We start from the raw sequence: 25061 nt of genomic DNA, 5'->3' as shown, positions 1-25061 counted from the left end.
TATATATATATATCGTTATATCGCAACTGTAAGATACTTGCTTGTTCAACTACTTTAAGAAGAGGAAAGTATAATCCACGCTACAGCATAGGATTTCTTTTCGAGTATCCATATCGGTAGAATGGTCCATAGAGTACATTGCCAGAAGATACTTTGATCTTGTATTATCCTATAAGCGGTGCTAGTGCATTCTGTTAAAATTTGTACACTGTCTTAAGGTTTTGCTATACATGCATAATCACTTTTGAGCTCAAGTAACACAATATAATTGCAAGGTAATAGAAAAACTCAATGGAAGTGATTTTGATTAGATAATAATGGACACAAAATTAGATAACATTGAAATGTGTCTGATGTTTTTCTATAATATATTATAAAATATATAACTTGTTATTTCTTTTTGCAGACCCATCTATCCTATACATAAAGAGAAGAACTTTCAACTAGTGTAGCTACAACATGCATATCACATATTACAAAATTAAATTTATCAGCTATTGTTTACTAACCGTACTGTAACTGAGACTTGGCAAAACAAAGCTAGTAGTAAAGTATTGTGCTCACAATTTTTGTTTAATAATATTTAACAATAACTGTACATCATCCAACCAATTGTCAGATCTCTCATATAGAGGTGCCCAATCAATACCTAATGTATAACCGATTGTTTGATAATATATTTACTCATCAATTCATGCATGGATATAAATTACTTTGCATAATAAATAGATGCTACATGCCAAACGTCCAGTTGAATTCCAAGGATGCAAAAATGCAAAACTATAAGAATAAAAATTAAATCAGAACAGAACGGATTATCTAAGATGAGTTAGCAAACATTAGGGGAAATTAGGAGACTTAATTCTTTTATTATTGACTCGAATTAAATTTAAAAAATTATATAGAAATAGGCACATACTAATATTGTATTTATACAAGCCATTCGTCAGAATGACATTTTAAAAAACATTAGCTTTATAACATTCTCACATACACAATTTATTGAATTGCGCAATTTATAATCTGTATTCACATCTTACTCTTTGATTCGTTGCAGTTGCAGGAAATTTTTTATGGGTGCTGTGATGACTTGATGAAGGCAAGTACCATCCATGACGTTAGGTAAATAGTGTAAAATTTCGACTATGACAGTAGAGTCGACTCTTGTTTATCTTGACAGATCAAAGCCTTCTAATAACAGATTTCTTATGGATGATGTGGTAAATATGGTTAACGGCGGCGTAACAACTGCCGAGCAAGCTGCGTCTTCCATATTGATAGACATCGCATATTGATAGACTTGTAATAATTTATGTTTGACATGACAAGTGAACAAGTCGCTCTGATCGTTCACCGCGTATGTAATTGTAGTGATCGTACGTAAATTTGTCTTCTATTTCAGAACGAACTAGTTTCGTCACTCAGCAATCAGCTGCTCTGACGAGGAAAGCCATCAAACTAAGGATGATATACACGTCTGACAAGCGACAACACTAGTCAATACACTACTGATAATAATATTTAATGACTTCGACTTCGCGAATTGTAGGCGAGGGTGAGAGCGAAGACAAGGGCAAGCGAGGGCACTTTTCACTAAAACTTTAGGCCCGTATTCAGAACGCGCTTACAACGATGTTAGCGCGTTAACATGCTATAATTTATGTTACGCATACTATAGAATTTTAAAGATAAAAGCGCGCTTTTATAATAGAACTTAAGATGCACTCACACGTAAGCGTCAAACAGCGGAAACAGCAACCAATCAGCTGGGCGATATAAAATGGGCATGTATAAAAAATATTTTTTTACGCCATTGTAAAAATCGCTTCATTGATTGGTTTCCACTTAGGGGCGCATCAGAAATCATTGTGGAATACAGTTTTTGATAGGTTGAAATCTTATTCTCTATTCCTTTTATTGTGTGGAGATTCTTACGCTGTTCGACGCTAGCATGTGAATGCTTTATAGTAATGGAAGGGAAATACGGACATCGAGCTGTGAACAAGACTGAGAGACAAAAGATATATTTCTTTTCTATCCTCTTTTGGCACATACGCAGAAAGAAGAAAAGTTACTGAGCAGAAAAATATACATCTTCTCTCAGTCTTGTTCACACTTTCCACTCATTGGTTGAATAGACTATTCCATTCTTTCTATAAGTTCCATCTTTCTATAAGTTCTATTGCTTTTATTAATAAAAGCGCGTTCTGAATAGATCCTAGATTATAGCCCCTAGACTTATTGATTCATTTGATTCTACGAAAGCTTCAAAGCATTTTTTGATTGGTCAATTAATAAAATTCTTTCTTCTTATTGATCAATCAAAAGCTTTGAAGCATTAGCAACATTAGAGTTCTAGTTCCATGTTCAAAACGTGCTTTTATCTCTAAAATTCTATAGTATGCGTAACGTAAATTATAGCGTGCTTACATCATTGCAAGCACGTTCTGAATACCCTAGCCTTAGGCTGTGGTCCACTTGATGCTACAAATGTTTCGAAGCATTTTTTGATGAGAGCGACGCACTTGCATAGAGTTCAATTGTACATCACTCATATCGATCAATTCCTAATAATTTTTAATTGCTTTACCAATAAGATTCTTATTGGTAAAGCAATTAAAATCTCTTACTTTAAATTAGTCAATTAGAAATGTGGGAAATTGAGATATACTCTTTTTTTATAGATCAATTAATAAAATTCTTTCTTCGGATTGATCAATCAAAAACTTTAAAGAATTTTAGAAATCAGTTCATGATTGGCTGCTAAGTAACAAGATTGTAATCGGAACACTTATCACTAGTCGCATTTCTCTTATAAATCTAGAATTCTAGGAGTGCGTACCGCAGAGTTGAAGTATTTAAACGCATAAAATACTTAATGCATCATTTGTTCTTTATTCCTTGTTTCTTTTATTGTACGGAGCCCTTTAGATGACATAGAGCATAGACTCTTGCATAACGCATAACACAGAATAAAAAAAATGAACCAATCAAAATCTTTTATTCCTTCCTTTCCATGAAATAAAAAATTGCTTGATTTTCTTATGTATCACGTTATGCGTTATGCAAGAGTCTCCCCGCTTTAGGCTGAAGTTTTTGTGCGATGTAACTTGCATCAACCAATCAAATCGTACTACTATACGTTATTAGAGGCCTAGATAATAAAGATACGACATCGCGCATCGAATGGAGCCATTGCCATTTTAATTCAGTATAAGTGCTTCTAATCTTATAAGCTGATGACAGTAAACTGCCAAGAATATCCATTTATTTGCCTTGCATTAGTGATCCACATATTTCTTATCTCAGAATTTATTGTGAAATAATGAAACAAAAGATGTGAACTTTCTTTTTTTGTATACATTTTTACAGCCAAGTACACAGCATTTTCTGCACAAAAAAGTTCTCTAAAGAATCACAAATTAATACAGCTTTCAAGAAAAAGTTAGATTAGATTATATTCGATACTAACTTATTTACTCAAATAAGAATATTTACACCATAATAATTTTTTATTGTACTTCGACGCTTTGTCTTAATTTTTATCTATATAATCTATATGTATGTATATTACAAAGCTATAACTTGATGTATTAGATGCAATAATGAATTAAAATGGCGCTCTGATCACGTGATTCTGACATATCAATTAAACCATACCCTTCTATGTCGCATCTCTTTTATCTAGGCCTCTATAAGCTTCTTATAATAATTGAGACGATTTGATTGACTGACGCAAGTTAGGGAGCGTTTATACTGGCGGATTTAGGATGCGATACAGAAACTAACTAGGTAATTATAGGAATCGTGCTGCTTGCTTCTTTTTTCCTCTATTAGGCTGCGTTCGGATTCCCACCCGAATATTCCTTGAGTGTTATATCATCCTTGTTTAATCATCGGTAAAGAACAAGGATGATATCCAGGGAGTACCCAGGTAGGAATTCGAACGCAGCCGTATATGTAGCGCGATAAGCGGCACGGGCCAAATTCACATTACTAAGCATTTTTTAATAGAATTAATTGATTTAAATACAATTATTAAGTAAATTTGTTGAAAAATAAGAGTGTGATGAAATATGCATAAAATAAGTTAGACCCGATTGCACCAACGTTACTTTTCATTTTAAATTAGGCTTAAAATCCTATCTGTCTCTTTTTGGCTTTAAAACGAGGCAAATAGTCATTTTAAGTCTCGCTTAAAATCAAAGTGACATTGATGTTGGGCCTTAATATATTTTAAAAAATTCATGTTAAAGTTTATTTGTCATTAGCCTATGCCGCTACATGTAATAAAGAAAAGAAGCAAGTGGCATAGTTTGCGCGGTTCCTAGTTACCTAGTTAATTTCTGCATCGCATACCGCGCTACATGTAATCGTACCTTTAGTCCAGATCTACAATAGGTATTTTAAGCCTCAAACTGTAAGAGTAGATTCGTTTTTACAGTAGAAAATAATTGACTACGATTTATAATTAGCTGCGAGAAAAATAACTGACTACGATTCCATTTCTTATAGCTTAAGACTTATGCGAAGTCTACAATTGAAGTCGTAGCGGTCGTAGTCTTAAATCAGAAAATTTACCAATCACAATCGAGTATGAAATGAATAATCGATTATAATTGGACAATTTTCTTTATGACTGCTCAATTTGTATGATAAATTTGATTATAAAATTGGTAATTGGATATTGATGATACATAATATTATACGATTTATGTAATTAATCGATATTATTGTACGGAACGTAAAAGTAAACAAATGGAGAAAGCTCCGATTCTTAAAACATACATACTGGAAGGACTATTGTATGTAACCAATGGCTGTGTTCAACGAATTCAACAGTTGAGTGAGTTATTGGTGTATTTTTTTTCTTCTGGATCATTCAATCAGCATTTTAGATCTGGAAGAATATATTAATAGCAGTGAACGCTCATTCAATTGTTGAATTCGCTGAACGCAGCCAATGTAACAAAAGTGTCTCCAACATCTGTCCTTGTCTGAATGCTTGTTTGCTGTACGCTTGCACGTGATGATACCGCGTAATTCGAACTTGAAAAAATGTAGAATAGTTATTATTAAAATGTTATTTGAAATTTGAAAACGATGGAAAAGAATGTTCCTAGCTATCAAATGGTCGTTGTTGATTAACTATACACTTAAAATATACATATTTTATATATTTTTATATAATTTAAATTAATTCAATACATAACTTTAAAGCTTGGCTTAAAATTAAAATTTTATAAAGTAAATAAACTATACTCACGCATGAAGAGATATTTTATTTTGCTTCATTGATATTTCAATATACATATAACGCAGTAACGTCTCATTTTTTAAATAATAATTTTATATGTTTTCGTTTCGCGAGCTTTAAAGTTTGAACGTATGGATATTCATAATCGATGCATACGCATCACGATGAAATTCACACAAAGACAGAAAGATGTTGATGCCATCGACAGTCACCTATGGTCCTTCCAGTATGTATGTTCTAAGCTCCGATTGCACATCGCAAGTTGCAAATCGCTAATTGGCCAATTAAAAAATAAAATATTCTCATTGGTCAAAGCAATGAAAAATTACTAAGCATCAGCTGATATGAGTGGATATGAATGCATCAGAATTGTAAGCAAATGGGATCCTCCCAACAAATGAGTCTTCCTATACCTTACCCGGAATCATGTTTAGTTTATGTCAAAATATGAAAAGTGAAATAAATATTTGTGACACGAAAAATTAGAATATATACAATATTTGAATTGAGCATGATACTATGAAATGTATTTTTCATGCACAATTGGAAAAAAATGATTCATCTTCTTTTCTAATCACATCTCGCTTTATCTGACATTGCAACATCTGAAAACAGCGTAGCACGCAACTGGAAAGAAAAATGCAAATGAAAATTGATAGCATACATATATTAAACGTATATATACTAATTAATATAATATCTAGATACACAAACATGATATGTATCTAAATACGTAATAATATAACACTTACATTCTCTTTATTTCTATTCTGACATTGTTCCGAATCACAGTTACAATTGTTGCAGGTAACGCCATTCTTACGACACGTACATACCCGTGTAGCACATTTTGTTTTACAAGCACATTTTATCGGATTCTCATTATCAGGTTCTATCTTATTAAAGGTCAGTCGTTGAATTGAGAATTTCGATTTATTCTAAATAAAGAAAATAATTATTGAAATTCCAATAATTTCACGCAATTGTATAATTTTTATTGTACATTTTTTTTGTACATACAACAAGGACCCTCGTGAAGTGTTAAATTTTGATTTTAATGAAACTATATACATATTGGTTATATAACTAATAGCGTATTCGTATTTATTTACTGACTCCGAGTCTGTTCTATTTAGTTGTATTTCTTGCACAATTCAGCTCTTCTTTTGCAATTGAATAAAACAGACCATTAACTCGGAGTCAGTAAATAACACGTTTAATACATTCTAAGAATTTCAATCTGTCAGAAATATATTCCACAGTGCATAGTTTTCTAGTGGTTGAGAAATTCTTATTCTCTGTTCCTTTGATTGCGCAGAATCTCTAAGAGGTGAAATCATCTCTTATTTGTTACGTTTAATTATTTTTTAAAAATATTATTGACGTGAGTAAATAAAAATAATTATAAAAATTATAAAAATAATTATAAAAATTATAAAAATAATTATAAAAATTATTACAGAAATCATTGTTTTGTAGAAAATATTTTTTGATCTCCGGAATAGTCTCCGAGATATAAAAAAGCTAAAATCCGCGTTTACCTATAAGAAGATGATTTCATCCCTTTTTCCGCCGCAACTAATATTTTTTAAATTGATCTTTTTATGTAAAATTTATGTATGTATAAAGTTTCATTAAAATCAGAATTTAACACTTTCCCTCGTACAAAAACTGTATGACAAAAATGGCACAGAAATAAACAAATATCGATAAGATATATATGACATTCGTCATAATTAAGAGAGTTTCTATACAAATTTACCTGTAATTTTTGTATTCGACTATAAAGCGGCGTTTTCTTCCAATCTGGATCTTTATCGACATCGTCCTCCATCATTGAACTGTCCTCGTATGATAGATAAGCATTCTCATCGACTATTTCTTCTTTTATTTTACTTTCCGTCTTTCTTTTCTTGGATGATAATTTTTTATTTTCATTTAAATTCTCTGTCAAAACCTAAAACGCATAATAATAATTTCATAATAATAATAATTTTCTTTTTTCTGAGTAAGCTCATAGAGTTTACTTTTTTTTATAAACGTTTCATAAAATTAATACCTGTCTCTTTACAGATTTTGTCAAAGATTTGTCAGTATCACTAAAAAATGTATCAGATGAATCTTGCGAACAAGATATTTTATTTACTCTCTCCTGTTTTTCATACTCTTCTAGTCGTGCTTCTAGATACTGGTACTTTTCCTAAAATGAAAGTTATCTTTATATAATTGATTTGAGGGCATATTATATGTACATCCACATAATATAGATGTATTATAATATTCATATAAACATGTACATTATATATAAACATGCAATATTTCTCTACGGTATAAACTAACTTTCAATGCGTTATATTTGTAACATTGTTGCTTCCTGTCTTGTGTAACTACATGAAATGCTGTTTCAAGTGCTACTTTTGCATCCATTATTGTACGTATCATATTCCATCGAGTATTTGTTCTAGTTTCTAAAGAAAAAGAAATTTATTGACAGATTACTGCATTTGCTAGTAAGTAACTCTCAATGCTCCTCGCTCAATAAAATTACTTAAATCAATGTAACAAAAAGATCTTACCCTGATCTGACTCAAGAATCTTTTGTTGTAGATCTGCAATTTGTATGTTACGCAATTCTATGAATTCAGTAACAGTTGCAAGTTCCTTTTCATCCAGATCATTATTTTTTTTAAGTTGCTCCAATTGATGTACCAACGAAGCTCTATCTTGCATCAGTTTTTCAAGAGAATAATCTGCTTCTACAGTGGCCATTAATACTTCCATTTCTTGAGCCATCCAAGTTTTTATCTCTTCTTTGCTATTGGCCTTCTTTTCTTGTCGTTGCATTGCCTTTTTCTGTATCTCCAAAGCACCCTGCCATACATAAATCACTTAGTTTAATAGGTCGCATAACAGAAATGCCAATATATAATAAGCGTATCACTAGACAGAATAGGTGCGTTCCATTTTGCGGAATCTACAGCGCATTATTTGTCCTTTTTGTAACATTTAATAAACAACAAGAATGAAATAATGCTTACAAACGGAACACATCTATTGTCGGCAAAGAAACATACCTTTAATCTTTTGTTAACTGCAAAAGCTTCCTCCATTTTCCTTTTAAAAACATTCTCTTGTTTATTATGTTCTATTTTCATGCGTACCATTTCGTAAGCACGTTTACGATCTTGCTTTCTTATTTTAATAATTTCCTTTTCCTTGGATTGTTTCCACTTTGTAAAATTATTTGCATCGTTGCGCATCTGTCTGATAAGCTTGACTCGAGTTTCTTTTAACGATTGTATTTCACTGGAGAGAGTTTTAATTCTTTGATCTTGCTTCTCCTTTGCTTTGATTATCTTGTTCTGTTCCATGCACCTACGTGTCAATTCCGCTATCTTTTTTTCCAGTTCTTGTACTCTTTTACGACGCGTCTCAGCTAATCTGTGCACAAAGAGCATTTAAATAAAGTATTAGACTCTGTCTATAATGGGTGTAATAAATCTTTTTTTAAGCTATGAGATGTTAATTAATTCTAAGCTGTAAACTTTACCGTTGAAATCTGATTAGCTTACTTAAAGTTTACTTAAGGTAAAAAGATTTCTTAGAAAAATCTACAAAAAAATCACAATTTAGAGTTCAGAACAAAAGATTAAAGACTTAATAGTACACTTATTGATTAGTACCCATATTCTTTATAACTCTTAATGGTATCGTTACACTATCGTTGTATACAGGTTGTCTTAGAATGACCGTCAAATATTTCGTGCACAGGTAGAGCGGATTAAACTGAATCGAAAAGTCCTCTATCATTTTGCAATTTTTGCAATAGTTAACAAGACATCAATAACTAAAAAAAAAATTGAATATTGATCTTTAATAATTTTTTATTCAAATACTATCAACTTTACAGAGCAACGATAAGAGAACAAAAATTGTTTATTTTCTTTTTAGAATTCTAAGAAATATTTTCAGAATTTTTAATCAATTTTTTAGTATTGCATTTCCTTATTGGCAATTATTTTTATTAACATGAGAAAATATGATACTAAAAAATTCTGAAAAAATTCTCAGAACTTTATGAGAAGAAAATAAATAATTTTTGTCTCTTGCTGTTTTTTGTAAAGTTGATAGTACTTGAGTAAAGAATTATTAAAGACTAATAATGTTCGGCGATTTTTAGTAAATGATATCTTGTTAACTATTATTATAACAAAAATTGCAAAATGGTAGAAATATTTGGTTATTCTGGAACACATTTCTTATACACACACACGCACACACACACACGCGCGCCCACACACGCCCACACACACACGCCCACACACACACACACATATATTACATTATCGGTACACGGACATTTTACATATATATATATGTGTGTGTGTGTGTGTGTGTGTGTGTGTGTGTGTGTGTGTGTGTGTGTGTGTGTAATAAAAAAAAAAGTCAATATTAAAAATTTATAACAGAAAAAGCTGATATTGTCATTATTAAAAATTATAGAATTGAGGGTACAAGTCTTAAAATCACAAATTCAATCATATGTGATGCATGACTCAATGCGAGAATAGTCGACTCTTAGTCGTTAAATCTTCGATCCCTCTCACATACCACTTTTCAATTTTTGATTCATATTTCACATGGAACTGAGACATAATCTTGTATTTGTAAAAACTAAACTTATTAAAAAGACAAATAGAGAAGCTAGGCGGTAAAAGCGCTCTAAAATGACTTACTTAGAACTGACATTATGAGTATGAACCGCTTGTAAATGTTCCTCTTTTTCCGCATGTAGCCGTTTGATTTCTTGTTCCATCTCCACAACATTCCTACGACTTTCAGCGGTTTCTTGCGTTACATTTTTCAACAGTTCTGACACAAGACTTTCTTTGAGTGCCAATTCCTTATTAATAGTTTGGACCTCGTTATTTCGCTCCGCTTGCCGTAATGTGTGTTCCTCTTCCTTTTTATCAAAATAATCCAAATTATCCTCAATATCGTTTAATTCCTCTGTACGTATACATTCTATATCTTCTTTCATGTGTATGACACAATGTTTGGAGTTGGATATTTCATGATTTATAAGTTCTTCGGATGCTTTCTTCTCGTTATTTTGGATATCTATGCGCATAAAATAAACATTAAAGATTCATCAAAATTTATAGTTTAAATAAAAAAATAATTAATGCAATTCACACACAGAAAAACTCACCTAACATCTTTTCATATATCGCTTTTAATTTATTTCGTTTTTCATCATCGATTTCAGGACAAGAATCAAAATCTTGTAAAACTTGCTTAAATTCATCAAGTAATAATGATATAGCAAATCTGATTTTTTCCCGAGCCTGTTCGGCTATCTCCGCTCGTTCATGCATAACTACGATTTCTCCGAAATTCGAATTCAATTTTTCCGTCATATCTCTAAACTTTTGTTGTAATATACTATATCTCTCCTCGAGTGCCTCGTGTTCCTTCGGACATGTTGTTATGCCAAGTTCCTGATTCGCAAGAGCCAGTCGCAGTTCTTGAATTAATTTGTTCAACCGATTGATCTCTGCTATTTTCGAATCTTGATTTACAATTGGCTTATTCTTTATCTTGCGTGCGCGATCCGCATATCTCAATGTACTAAGAGTTTCATCCAAGTTATAATCTGCAAATAGAGTTTTCATAACTTGATAGATATTGAAACATGTTAGAATACAAGTAGGCACAACTAATTTGATAAACGGATAAGAGAATAAGAGTGTGCGAATACCAACCAGCAGGACTGACACAGGCAACCATAAGAGTCATGGAATTACCACCCAAGGAATCTTGCAACAATCTTGTAAGTTTACTGTCTCTGTATCCAATATATGTTCCAGAGGCACCATCACCGAGTTGTGAAATAACATTGCCCAAAGCTAACAATCCCTTGTTTATATTCACACCTTCTTTAAATCGTTCTCCAGTTGCTTGAGTTTTTTTACTACGTTCGGAACCCGCTAAATCAACCAAATGAAATTTCGCCACTGTCGCTGTATTCCTGCTTGAAAAGTCGAATTATTTCTGTTCTCACATATTTAGTGTCGCAAGCTAAATAGAATGAGAGAATAAAAAAACAGTAGTAGGAATTAGAAACCAACAATTACTCACGGATCATCTTTTTTTTGCTGACATATACATAACGTAAATATAGCGTGACTACGACTGCTATGTGCATTCATTGCAGTTGCACCCGTTACACGACCCAGGGAGCCTTGAGCCAGACACTCTAATGTTTCTTGAGCATCTTGAACTTGTTTCTCGGTTACACCGACAATTCTTATATTTTTACCGTCCTCTCTAATATCTACAACAGATTGGCTTCTCTGCTTATCAGACAGAAGATCATACAATTGTTCTTGATACAATTCCATGAATGAGACTGCTACTTTGAAACTCCAATCTTCCTTGGATTTAATTATTTCAAATATATCATATATAACTCTTGGTATAATGCCCCTCTCTCCTATACCTGTATAATTGGTACCCATGGAATGGGTTTTGCCACTTCCAGTCTGTCCATATGCTAATATTGTAACGTTATAGCCTACAAAAGATTATTATTTATCTTTAATGTAATGTAAATGCAATATTATATCTAAAAAGTATAAAGACTTGAAAAAATATGAAATATTTACCTTGAAAGGTATTATCTATGAGTCGTTTAATCGCTGTGTTATAAAAATCTTCCTGTCCAATGTGAGGAGGAAACACATAATTGTACGTAAACGCTTTGTCAGTATTGCATATACGAACTTGTGGTTCTCCAGGTATAGCATCTAAACACATTTGACACCCCTTTTCAAGCTCATTGTCTACTAATGGACGGATACGTAGAGCAACGCTAACTGTACTTTCACACATCTGCAATAACAATGTTACATTAAATATATATTAAATATAATTATTTATTGGGAACACAGCATAAAAGCACTATAACGCATCCATCACACCATTATTATTGAATATTTAACAATATTTTTTTATGCATACACAATTCATATTTTAATACTACATATGTAGTAAACTTAATTTGTTTAAAATAGTTAATTCTTATATGTTACCTAAATTATTTTTGAATTATCAAATATCAAGGCAATACATGTACAAACATACTCATTCATCCAATATATAAGAGTTTATTCAAACATGAAAATTTAAAATAAATACATACAATTATTAAAAATACTATCAAAAATTAAACAAGATCAAGAACATATGTTATAACGTAGAACAAGTTCAATGTTTCTCAACCAACCAATGATATCTAACAAATAAAGGCATTTATACATTTTGTTACAGTATTCCAATAATATAAAATATTTGTCTAAAACATATTCATAATGCCTTGTCTGGCTGATGTGCAACTTTCAATATTTCTAAGTAAGTCTCAAATAGAGGGATTCAGTCAATATGATTTGCCTTTTTTATTAAATAAGAAAAAAAAGAATTTATAAGAAAACACATTTGCTATTCTTTTTAAAACAAGAATCGTTGCACAAATTTTGCATATCATTGGACTACAAATGCCAAAATATCTACTTTTACAAGATTATAAAAAAATCGTACTTACCGTTTATACAATCTCTCAATCAGAGACTCCACACGGAGCGTAATGGAATATATTCTAAGAAAATTGTATACGACTCATGGAGAATCTGAGAAATTTCATATGCACGCTTCTTCTTTTAGTTATAATGATTATAACTAAATGAATTAATTATGCTAGCCTACCTTCCTAGCACCTTTCAACGCAGGTCGTACAGTCAAATATTACGCATATATATGTAATAAAAGACTCTCGACTCCAAACTGTTAATAACCACGGTATCGACATTACAGAAGGACGTTAAATTTCAAATGGTTTGAATTTATTCAATGCAACGACAAGAGGTAAGGAGGGGGTGAGGGAAGGGAGAGTTTGCAACCAATCCGATATTTGAAATTCTCTGATTGGAAAATATATATTCTAGAGCTACGTTCGAAAACTTCCTCTCTTGAGGAAAATTTACTTGAAATATAGTATACGTTACGTATACTATAGCATATAGAGTAAAATCTTCGGAGAGAAAGTTATCGAATGTAGCTTAGGAACTTTGATTGTGTACGAGTTATCGAGCCGATACTTTCCGGATCTACAATAAATTTTTAAGCCTTAAGCTAAGGAATGAACGAATCACAATCAATTATTCTCCTTGCTAATTATTCAATTATTCAACCGTAGTTAGTCAATGGCCTGGTTTCTATAAAAGGTTTAAACCGAATCGAATGTAAGAACCAACCAACTACAGTCAAGCGTTCCCCTATCGTCGTAATAGGGGAATATTCGACTGTAGTTGGTTGGATTTTACTTTTGGATCCCTCAGTTTAACCCTCGGTGGAAACTAGGCCACTTTCTTACGGCTTAAAGATTTTCACAAGCTGTTCAAACTGGTCGTTTCAGTGACAAAAAAAATCACGTGTCGATTTTTGTAGCAAAATTAAGTCCATTCTACAATGGGCAGTAACAGTAGTGGACTTAAGGAATAGGCGTAGAAATCAATCAATCATAGTTGAAAGTGAGAAAGATAATCAACTATGATTAGTCGATTTCTACGTCTACTCTTTAATCCCTACTACTATTATCCATTGAAGAATGGGTCCTGAAACTTCCTCTCCGAGAAAGATTTTACTCTATATGCTATACATGTACTATGTATTTTGAGTAAAATTTTCCAAGGAAAGGAAGTTTTGGAATGAAATCTAAAGCGACAATTTTATACATGAAAAAGAGCAAGAAGTGTTAAATTTGACATTTGAGCGACAGATTCAATATGTTGTTTGTATTTTTTATGTATCATTTACGATATTAATACGCTGAATTAAATAGTTACTAGATTATTTTTATTGCGCGCGCATCGAATCCCCTATCTGGATCAACCATAAAGAAAAAGAATAAATTAGGTTATGTATATCATAATTATTAGTGGTCTACATGGTCAGTATAATATGTCAGCATTATCAATAGCGTTTGAACGTTTGACCCTTGTAGTTGAAAACTGTTCAAACTACAAAATTTCTGCTGCTGAATAACGAGTGACAAATCTGTCGCTCCAATTGTTTATTTTTAGCAGTACGTGGAAATGTACCTTAAAGTTTATTAAAACACTATTGTAGATCTGGATTTATATTCCTAAACTACGTTTCAAAACACGTTACGTATACTATAGCATACAGAGTAAAATCTTCCTAGGAAAGAAAGTTTTGGAAAGTAGAACTAGAAATAAATCATGCCCAGAGGGCTGCCGCAGACAAAATTTCTGTAACAGTAACCTTAAAAAAAAAAACGTGAAATTAAGCTAATGAACCAATTAGGATACCGCTTTAAATCTACTGTACTCTAAGGGTGGAATCATATGCGGAAAAGGACTGCGGAATAGAGAATGCGTCATTGAAAAACTAATTAACGCTATTCGGAATAACGCAGAATAACGCTGATTGGTTGCTTCTCTATTCCACAGTCCTTTTCCGCATCGTGTGATTTCACCCTAACGGAAATAGAAATAGCAGTAAACTTATCCATAAGATAAGTTTCAATCAATTCGAAATTCACTTTATTGCGAGGAGATTATGGATAAGTTTGCTGTTATTTGCATTTCTATTAGATTACATAGATCTAAAACAACCTGATTGGCTCATCAGCTTAAGTTTACATCTTTTACTAGCCTAGTTTCTACCGGGGATTTAATCCGGATCAGAATGTAAGAACCAACCAATTACAGTCGGATCGTTAGGTCGGATTCTTCGATACACGAAAAAACTCGCGTACAGCAATACGCGTCATGGGACGGCACCCTAACTGATTAATTTTCTCTGCTGAGTGCAGTCATTGATCCATTGTTACAATTTCTGAGATGTCCTTCTTTGCTCATTCCAGCAAAACTTCTGGAGTTTGAATGTAACATAACTCTGCTACTTTTTTCATAAAAAAAAATGCCTGTGTTATTAAATCACATAGTTAAAGTATCTAAGCTATCTTCTTCTCCAAGGAAGATTTTACTCTATGTATTATAGTGTACGTTACGTGTACTATATATTGCGAGTAAAATTTTTCTCGGAAAGAAAGTTTTGGAACGTAGCCCTAGATAATAAAATTATTAATGTAAATTTAAAAATTATTAAACTGTTATATGACGAGAGTGAAAGATTTTTAACTATAAAACATATTCATAAATATTTCTTATATTATTATGCAAGCAGAATATAATAAAGATAGAAACAATTATAATTTAATTATAATTTAATTATCTCTTATTATTGTTATTACAAGCTGGCCTCTATATTCTCAGATGATTTATGATTGAAAACGAAAAGATGTTTTGGTTGGTATTGCTCTACAGCTTCTAGAAGGCTGTCTGGATAACCAGGTGAATAGTATCTGAAACAATTTGTGATACACAAATTTAAAAAATGAAAAAAGTTTATGTTTTTTCAGTTATCTTATTATCTTTAAAAAAAAATGTTGAGAGGTTTAATCCAATCAAGACCAACTGGTGGACCGGTATATATAAAATTTTGTTTGCACTTTAATAATTCTAAACATTTCGGTTCTGCGCGTTTGGTTCTCTTCAGTATATTACTGAATTTACAAATTAATGATCTCGCAATACAGTAAGCCAATAAATTATTAAGATTATACAAAATATCACGAAGAAGTAGTTGGAGAAGATAATAAATAAGAGAAGTACCATGAGTAAAATTAATAAAGCACCTTAGTGGTAGAATACCTAAACGGTTAATCAAAGTACTATAAAATTAATATAAAAAATTGATGAACGCAACAAGTAATTAAAAATTACAATAAATTAAACAATTATAAATTAAACAATAATAGTCAATAAATTCAAAACTTACATTGAAGGTTGTCATAGGCTGTGTGCAGCAAACTTAATTGTTGAGTAAGCGCTCTCTATTGACGCAGCGTAATAACTCCTGCACACTGGACGCGGAAACGTTTATTGAGCAGCAAAATATAATATATAGCCAATAAGATTATAACTCCTAACATGTTCATTGGTTACCGTATCTTATTTTGCCACATGGCAAGCATCCAGTGTGCACGAGCCATAAGCACGAATCCTCATATAGACAATAGCGCATTGACATCGAACACTGATTGAAAAACAGGTGAAAAACGGGTAATGGGAGTAAATTTTATCCCCACAACAGATTTTTCACGCTCTGTGTCTGCATGAGAAAAGCTTATCTGTATGAAGGCTAAGGATAAATCTACACAAACTTGCATAGTCATATATAAACGTATTGGATAAAGAAAATTATCCAATTGCATTTCTCCTAAAAAGACGCATGTAAAATATGATTGGATAATTTTTTTTATGCATACGTTTATGCGGCTACAAGTTGTGTGGATATACCCTTATGCTTAATATTCGTCAATTTCTATCACACGATTTATTTTGATATTGAAAACGTCAATATCAAAATATTTTTTATGAACGTCAATATTAAATTATTTTGATATTGAACGTCAAGCGTCAGCATGAAAAAGCACTTTAAAATACGTGGGCGTATACAAACCGTAAAGACTTCGAATCAAGAAATCTGTTTTTTATTATTGTACTTTAAATCGGGGCAATAAAAGTGAAGTCTTATGAAGCGTATTTGTCGTGTATTGCGTAATCAATCAATAATCAGTAAAACACGATACCACAACAGTGGATCGCTTCTGATTGGTTACGCGGTTACGCGATAAAACACCTCACGGGACTTTAGCCTAAGTTGAAGTGAAACAAACGTATATTTGTTTTATTCAACTTATTGCACTGTATGTACTACTGTGTCGAGAAAGTGCAACAATAAAAAAACTGACCTATGAATCGATATCTACAGTCCATTCTTAATCTCAAGAGGTTTGTTCGCGTCGTTTGCTCCAACATGTTCTATATGCTCCAATGTGCTCCTGTTATAGCTTGTACTCACTTCAACGAGTGCGTTAGAGTGAGAGAACAAATGCTATAACAGGAGCAAATTAGAGCATGTCACAATATGCGATGCGAAAGATCATCTCAAGCAGTGTCTTAAGATGCTGATATGGTTCTAAAGGCTGATAGTCTTATATTTAAAACAGTCTTAAGTAGTTCTGCACACTAGAAACACCGCACGGCAAAATGAGACGCAGTAACCAATGAATACATTAGGAGCTGTAAGCTTATTGGCTACCGCATCACATTTTGCCGATAAGCGTTTCCGCTATCCAACAAAAGCTATTAAGATAAACCAATCGGAAGGCCGCATTAGTGACTTAAGATCGGTCTTAAAATAAGAACCGACTATATGAATACCGACCTTCTGATTGGTTCACGACATCCATGCACTCGCTTAAGCATGTCGAATCTTGAGCAACATCTATAAATTCCAAATTGTGTGACAATATGGCAGGCGTGCCGTTTATCATTCGATCGATGTAAATTACGATATTGAGGAAACAGATTCGCGGCAGTTATTTGCAAACACTGGCTCCATAATGATATATATAGTGCTTATTAGCTTGGATTTTTAATACACGAGATTATTGTCTTTATCTATCATGTAAGTATCTCAATTGTGACAAAAAGAAGGTTATACAAGCAAGTAGTGTTTGTATAATACTTAATTTATTGTATTAATGTTTGCTGTGTAAATATCTGTCATTTCTTTTTCAAAAATAGTAGACTTTTATTTTGATTCTTTTACAAAAATGTAAGAATCACTTTGCGATATGAATCGGAGCTAGGTAATTATCAGTTTAATTTTCGCAGCTCAAAAATCAATAAAATCGGGCTTATTCGATGCTTATTTTTGAAACGAAAGAATCTGGCAGAAAAAAAACATGTTGCTCTGCCCCGCAAACCGAGATTAAAATCATTCAACTTAACAACTATTCAGGTTAAGATATATGTCACATCGATGGTATAAACCTAGAGGGACATGAAAACATGTAAGTGAGATTAGAATAAATATTTTCTGGTTAATTACACAGATTCTCTGCTTTATAAACACAAATTCTCTGCTTTAAAAACACATTATTTTCTTTTGTATAATTTTAATTTCTACAGCAGAGAATTTCTGTTTTAAAAACAAAAAATTTGTATTTTTAAAGCAGAGATTTTGTTTTCAAAGCAAAGAATTTGTATTTTAAAGCATAGAATTTGTGAATATGATTGTAAATAATTAATTATGAATTATGATATTAAAAGTAATTACTTTTTTATGTGAATCGAAGTTTAGAGCTAACATTTCTTTTAAATAAACTATATACATGGCTACATTGCTCACGTCCATGTTCCTATAAATTTCAAATTTAATAAATATAATTCAACTGATTTGTTATAGTTCACGTTGATATTATTATTACTTTATAATTTAAATAAAGAAATTTATCCTTATCTCTCGCCTTCTATTTTTTATATAAAATTTTTTCCAAGTAAAAGTTAAAATTTTGTATAAAAATTCCTCCAAGATAACATTCACATATGCAAAGTTTGCTAAAATTATCCGATTGTAATCCTTCAAATTTTGATTCCAACATTTTTCTAATAAATTTAGACTATAATTTTTCATGTCCGATTATGACTTACTTGGAGTTATCGTCTAAATACAAAGCGATTATAACCGAGTTATAGAACATAAGTCGTAGTAGTTGTAGATTGACAAAACATTGTGCATTGATCTAAGATTACGACTCACGTTTCAACTGTCAGAACTCAGTTACAACTATCTTTGTGTCGAGATCCTTAAGAGGATCCTAAAGTCATCTGTATTTCTGATTAAATCATAATTTTTATATAACAATTACTTTTTTCTTCTTTTACAGATTTGAAAATTCTTTCCCAGGATTAAAGTATATGGATTAATATGTATTTGTAAAATGGAATTTATGCCGAAACAGAAAACAAAAAATTTTAAAAGTGAGATCTTAAGAAAATTTTTTTGTTCTCGGCAAACTCCACCTCACAGACATGTATTGATGCATATACTTTAATAACTCAACTAGTTCACTGAAAAGATCCATTTCAAAACAGTTTGTCGCGAATAGAGGCGCAGGTCTATCAGAGAAGTGATAGGTGAGAAAATGGTCTGATTGGTTGGCTAAATTACGTGTTCAGCGCCATTTCTCATACCCTAGTAGAATTATGCCTACTGCACACTGGACGTGATGAGCAATGAACGACGAGCGATATCCAATAAAAGTTCTGCTTTTTTTCACGTGACGACGCAAAGCAAAACATTCATTGGATATCGCTTATCGCTCATCGCGTTCAGTGTGCGGTAGGTATTAGCCCGGATTCTTGTGTGGATATTTGACAACGAATGCTGATTGGTGAAAAACGGGTGATGGGGGAGAGGGGGAGGAAGTAAATTTTATCTTCACAATCGGCTTTTCGCCAATCAGCATTCGGTTTCAGAGCGCTGTTGTTCGTATGAGGCTCCGGGCTTAAGCTGTGATCAAAGTCTCGCTATAAATGCTTTGAAGCGTTTAGTTGACCAATTGGAAGAAAGAATTTTATGAATTAACCAGCCAAAAAACACTTTAGAGCATTTGTAACATCGCATTGATCTTAGTAGATTTTAGTTTTCAAGAAGAACTAATCTTATTTCGACGTTTTAACATGTATGTAATACTCATCGATATATAGAATGGACTACGGATGGCGGTAGTGGGGATAGAAATAAGTAGAGTGAGAGGCAGATAAATGAATGAACGTTTTTTCTCTGTTTACTAAGTCTGATTGATCATTGATCCAGTACTGCTCTAATCAATCAGGTTTAATAAACAAAGAAAGAATGTTCCATTTATCTGCCTCTTACTCTACTCGTGTTTCTACTCCACCATTATCGGTAATCCATTCGATGGTAATACTAAATATATGTTTTGATTGATTTTGATTGATTTTGATTGCTGATAAAAGAGAATAGCGTTGATTTATTGATTTTTCAATTATCGACCGCATCTGTCGTTTCTCTGATTTATCTAGGATTTTAATCGCAAACTATTCGCCCAAAATTTTTTCACATTGTATGTACTATTATGAATGCGTGACTCGAAGCCGACTAAAGACTCTCTAAGACTGTGGTCAAAGTCTCGTTACAAATGCTTTGAAGCGTTTGATAGACCAATTAGAAGAAAGAATTTTACTAACTAATCAATTAAAAACGCTTCAAAACGTTTGCAACACATCGCGTTTGACCATACCCTAATTCGAGTCTATTGTTCTGTGTAGAGTCTGATCACGATGTATACGCTTTTGAAAATAACAGTCGGATATTTTTCTTCAACTTTCACTACTTGTTTGAAATATATGACATTGGCATGATCCGATTCATGCTCACAACGCTTAAAAATCATTTTATTCTTCTTGTTTATCAAATATTAAACGAAGACAAATGATGCTTATAAGCATGTCAGCATGAATCGGATCACGGCCATTATCTAGCCTTTTGACGACGAATTGTTGCAAAAAAGTGCACAACAAACTATTTTTACTTAGAAAGACATTATACAAAATAAAAAAATTGTACTACATATATTTCACCACATGTTTACTTATTCACCAGGAACTATAAAGCTTCCAGTTTGGCAATTGTCACTCGTCGATAAAGTAGTTTAATTTGATCTACTTCGTTTGAGAATTGTGAACTAGTTCATTTAGTTCATATAAAAGATTCATTTTACGCTTTCGTTTACAAACTACCCATTTCTATCACACATCATACACTGCGATGCATAGTCGACAATTATCATATTGTTATATTTCGTCGCTTTGACAGATTTCCTAACCTGAAAAATCGTCAACTTTAACAATTGACATCTCGATTCGCAGGATAGAGCGACGCTGTTTTCGCCAAATCCATTGTTTCATGCAGAAAATCCATTGTTTCATGCAGAAAATCCAAAAACGCGTATAAGCGTCGAATAAGCCCAACTTTATTAATTTTTGAATTCTGTGAGCTAAATTATAATTATGAATATAATTATGAATCATTGTACTCTGTGCATTTAATATTATATATAATTAATGTCTGGACTTCGATTAGCCTTCGAAAAGATTAATGAAATATTTTAATGGAAATTATTGCAGAGAATTTTTCACACATACAAAATAGATTTAACAAGAGAATCAAAGACAATTGTGATATTAAAGTAATTTTGAGAAATGGAAATGATAGGATCATGCATGTAATAAAATTATTTTGTAAAAGAATATTTTTCTACAAAATAATAGATTCTAAAGAAAATCTAAAAAATAATAAATAAAATGCCAATTTGAGTCAATATTGATTATTCGTGTATATTTTAAACCATTTATTCAAAGTGAATATTATAACGTATATATTTCGATCTACCATCAAGGTCCTCTTCAGAGAAATTTACTTAAACTATTAATTATAAAATTACATAATGATAGCGCATACGAGTATAAACTATTAACGTATAAAATACGAAAAAACTGTGGTAGTGATATCCGAGTTAATCTTGGTCATCAAATTATTAAGTTTATTATAAAAGACAAGAAAGAGAGTTGAGAGTCATAGTTTCATCTGTTGAAAGCCCACTCCATAATTTATCATCTTTTCTACATAAGATCATTAATAAGAGTTTATTTCTGGCTAATAGCTCTACAGTTAATAGTTATTTTTTGACTTAAAAAATCTCAAATTGACAATTCCTATTGAAGCTTCTCTTTTATCTCTAGATGTAATATTACTTTTATTAATGTTTATCAATAGATATAGTATCTTATAGAAAAAAATATTGACATCTCAAAAATGGAATTTTTTAAAGTACTAAAATTAGTCATAAATTCTACTTTTTTTCAAATTCAATGACAAATTTGATAGACAAACCTTTGGTTTACCAAAGCAAAGGTTTAGTTTAACAGAAACACGACTCAACATTCGGTCACACAACATCGTAGGGACTCATTTCATGAATTTGATAACATACATATTTTACACAAAGAGCAAATTTTACATAAAAGATTGTTATCAGAGATGATACACATTAAAAAATAAAAACTAGGCCTGAATCTACAAAGAAACGAGACATTTTTTCTTGATCCATTATATATAAATATATTTTTAGAGACGTAATGCTTCCCATCTATATCGTTTATCTTTGGTTATATTATTTATTATTTATACTTATTGTCTTTGTAAGTACATATTTTGTTGTCCACTGTTTCTCTCTTTTCACTTTACATTCGTCTATCAACAGTTAGGTCATATCTAATAACTCTTAATTTGTGTAAGTGAATAATAAAATTTGATTTTAACTATTTATTTATATTAACTTTTTAATTTATTCATAATTGTACTACACAGTAAATGGAATATGTCTTAATGAAACAGTTCAATCTTGACAGTCATGTAAGTTTATTTTATTTTTTGCGGATAACTTCATGTTAGCAATTTAAAATATTTTTTTATTTCCTTTTGGTCGGTTCAAAACAAAAAAATCTCTTTCTTTTCTTTTTTAGTAAATTCAGTAATTTGATGACTAGAAGATTAACTTGGATATCACTATCACAGTTTTTTCGTATTTTATATGTTAATAGTTTATATTCGTATGCGCTATCATTACGTAATTTTATAATTAATAGTTTAAGTAAATTTCTCTGAAGAGGACCTTGACCGTAGGTCGAAACGTATACGTTATAATATTCACTTCGAATAAATGGTAAAATACACACAAATAACCAGTGTTGACTCAAATTGGCATTTTATTTATTATTTTTTAGAATATTTTTCTAATTTATATTAATTAAACGATGAAGATATCAAAAAGGAATACAACCTGACAATCTCTTCTGGGAAACAGCTGTTAATAATTGTTATATATTCCGATAAGGTAGTACCCGGTTCAGCTTGAATCTCTTGTACTTTTCTCAAGCCACCAGATGTTACGAACAGTTTTCTTGCCCTTGCATCAACCGGCAAAATCTGCATAGAAAATATGCGTAGAAATATAACATTAACAAGTGGAAACAACTTATTTATTGAAGAATTACATCGTTTCTTACAACAAAAAAGTCGAATTCAATGAATTGAGAACACATCTTATGAGTTAGCAGAATCAAATGAGCAGAATCAATTCTAACTAATTCTTTTTACTCGTTGCTAAAAAGTTGCCAAAAAAAAATTTATTGTTCTGTTAATTTTAATTATTTTCTTAAACAATGTTTTTCGAGGTAATATTTTCGCTATAAAATTGTTTACACAGATTTTAAGTTAATTAAAGATTATTGTAATGATGTCTATGAACACTAATATTATTTGGCTGGAACAGTAATTACTGTTCCAGTTTTGTTAAGATTGCATTTCAAATCTGAAAATAAATTCGGCGCACAATTTGCAGGATATAAATTCACATGGAATTGTTTCAACAAAAAAATCCAAGCTTGACCGCTTAGTCCAGATCTACGATAAGTGTTTTAAATCTTAAGCCGTAAGAAATTGAAGGGTGGAATAAAGGCATCATTCTACTTAAGTCCTTTTTTGGAGATTAACTTTTTATATAATATTGATCATAATAGAGAAATATTGTAACATCTTAAAGACATTACATAAATTCATTTGATACTATCCTTGTATAATGTGTATAATAAAAAAGAGTAGCAAGTTATTATTTAATTTTTATTAAAATTTTTATTAAGATTTTATGATTAGATTTTATTCTGCCCTCCTCAATTACAGTCGAATGCATGGAGAATAATTGACTACGATTCATCCATTTCTTATGGCTTAAAGCTTAGATGAACCTATTGTAGATCCCGGCTTAGCCTTTATTTCTTAGTTATTGGTGTTCACATGATGGTCTAATATGATATCTTAATATTGTTTGAAAAAAAAATATATATTCTATTAAAAGAAAATTAACTATTCTATTAAGCTAGAATGCCAACATAAGCGTAGTTATATGAGACATACGGAGAACTTAATGCTGTTTTTGTGTTAATTTATTGCTCTAATTCCGATTTTATTTCTCTAGCTGTTTAGCAAGAAATAATTTTTTCTGACTTTTAATAAAGTTAGAATGCACATTTAAAAAAAAAACAAAAACAAAAATACACTCTAATTTAGTGTTAATGTGTTACGTGCTTGTAATATAAATTATTTAGTTTAAACTTCGGAGCGCTATTCTTTGTGCAAAAAAAGTTACCCATTTACGAAAAACAACACCTACATCATACGTATTCTTTTGTAAAACCAATCAGCAGAATTTCATGAAACTTTCTGTGAAATATCATCTACTGTTCTACAAAAATTTTTCAGTATTTTAAAGAATTTACATGTAAATGTTTCAGTGGAGGAAAAACTTTACATTATTTATACATTACATACAATTGTATATGCAAAGAGTTTTATTTTTCCTCATTTTCATATTTACATAAAAACTTTAAAATATGTATTGAAAAATATGTGTTTCGTCCTTTAATATTTTTTAATATTCAATATTTGTTATTTATTTATAAAGAACGTCGTAATAATTTTACAACAAAAGTTTATCACGTGATCTTTTTTGTCGCTGAAACGGTTAGTTTGAGTGGCATGTGAAAATGCAGCTATAGAAGTCTGTGGATTTTTTCCCCTGGTACTTTTTTTTAGTTCGGGGACATCCGGTTTTCAATGTGTCCGAGGAGTATCCCTTTTGGTACTCATTTTAAAAGAAAGCGAAGAGAAATTATTAAGCTTGTTGCATATAAAATATATATAGTAAACTAATCACTAGATCTGT

General features: G+C 31.3%; 3 protein-coding genes across 7 annotated transcripts in view; all 3 read right to left on the bottom strand.

Annotated features, from left to right (window-relative positions):
- The window catches only part of LOC108690306 (monocyte to macrophage differentiation factor 2), a 3328-nt gene extending 2214 nt beyond the window's left edge, over positions 1 to 1114 (bottom strand). The window contains exons 1-4 of one of the 5 annotated variants that reach the window (XM_018197525.1): positions 1041 to 1114; positions 714 to 780; positions 510 to 649; positions 42 to 191 (exon numbers count right to left, since the gene is read on the bottom strand). Coding sequence is in view for 1 of the 5 variants with exons in the window: in XM_018197524.1 (XP_018053013.1) it covers positions 1041 to 1114 (74 nt within the window). In the remaining 4 variants the exon portion in view is untranslated. Of the gene's footprint in view, positions 1 to 41; positions 192 to 509; positions 781 to 1040 lie in introns of all 5 variants that reach the window. The other 4 variants (XM_018197527.1, XM_018197526.1, XM_018197528.1 and 1 more) reach the window with 4 other exon arrangements.
- Positions 1115 to 5781: 4667 nt separating this feature from the next.
- On the bottom strand, positions 5782 to 12926 carry LOC108690303 (chromosome-associated kinesin KIF4). The gene is made up of 13 exons (XM_018197519.1): positions 12861 to 12926; positions 11926 to 12151; positions 11399 to 11834; positions 11023 to 11288; positions 10470 to 10913; positions 9994 to 10378; positions 8332 to 8698; positions 7834 to 8128; positions 7598 to 7725; positions 7317 to 7457; positions 7020 to 7214; positions 6010 to 6195; positions 5782 to 5884 (listed from the first exon to the last, which is right to left on the bottom strand). The coding sequence occupies exons 2-13, from the start codon at positions 12149 to 12151 to the stop codon at positions 5828 to 5830; spliced, it is 3126 nt and encodes a 1041-aa protein (XP_018053008.1). The 5' UTR covers positions 12861 to 12926; the 3' UTR covers positions 5782 to 5827.
- A 1809-nt stretch (positions 12927 to 14735) lies between these two features.
- Positions 14736 to 25061, bottom strand: part of LOC108690300 (sperm-associated antigen 6-like) — a 24127-nt gene continuing 13801 nt past the window's right edge. The window contains exons 9-11 of the mRNA XM_018197516.1: positions 23121 to 23266; positions 15594 to 15704; positions 14736 to 14814 (exon numbers count right to left, since the gene is read on the bottom strand). Coding sequence (XP_018053005.1) covers positions 14736 to 14814; positions 15594 to 15704; positions 23121 to 23266 — 336 coding nt within the window. The remainder of the gene's footprint in view (positions 14815 to 15593; positions 15705 to 23120; positions 23267 to 25061) is intronic.

This window comes from Atta colombica, unplaced genomic scaffold (assembly GCF_001594045.1).
Source record: "Atta colombica isolate Treedump-2 unplaced genomic scaffold, Acol1.0 scaffold307, whole genome shotgun sequence".
NCBI lineage: Eukaryota > Metazoa > Arthropoda > Insecta > Hymenoptera > Formicidae > Atta > Atta colombica.
This window is presented reverse-complemented; position numbering and strand designations above follow the sequence as displayed.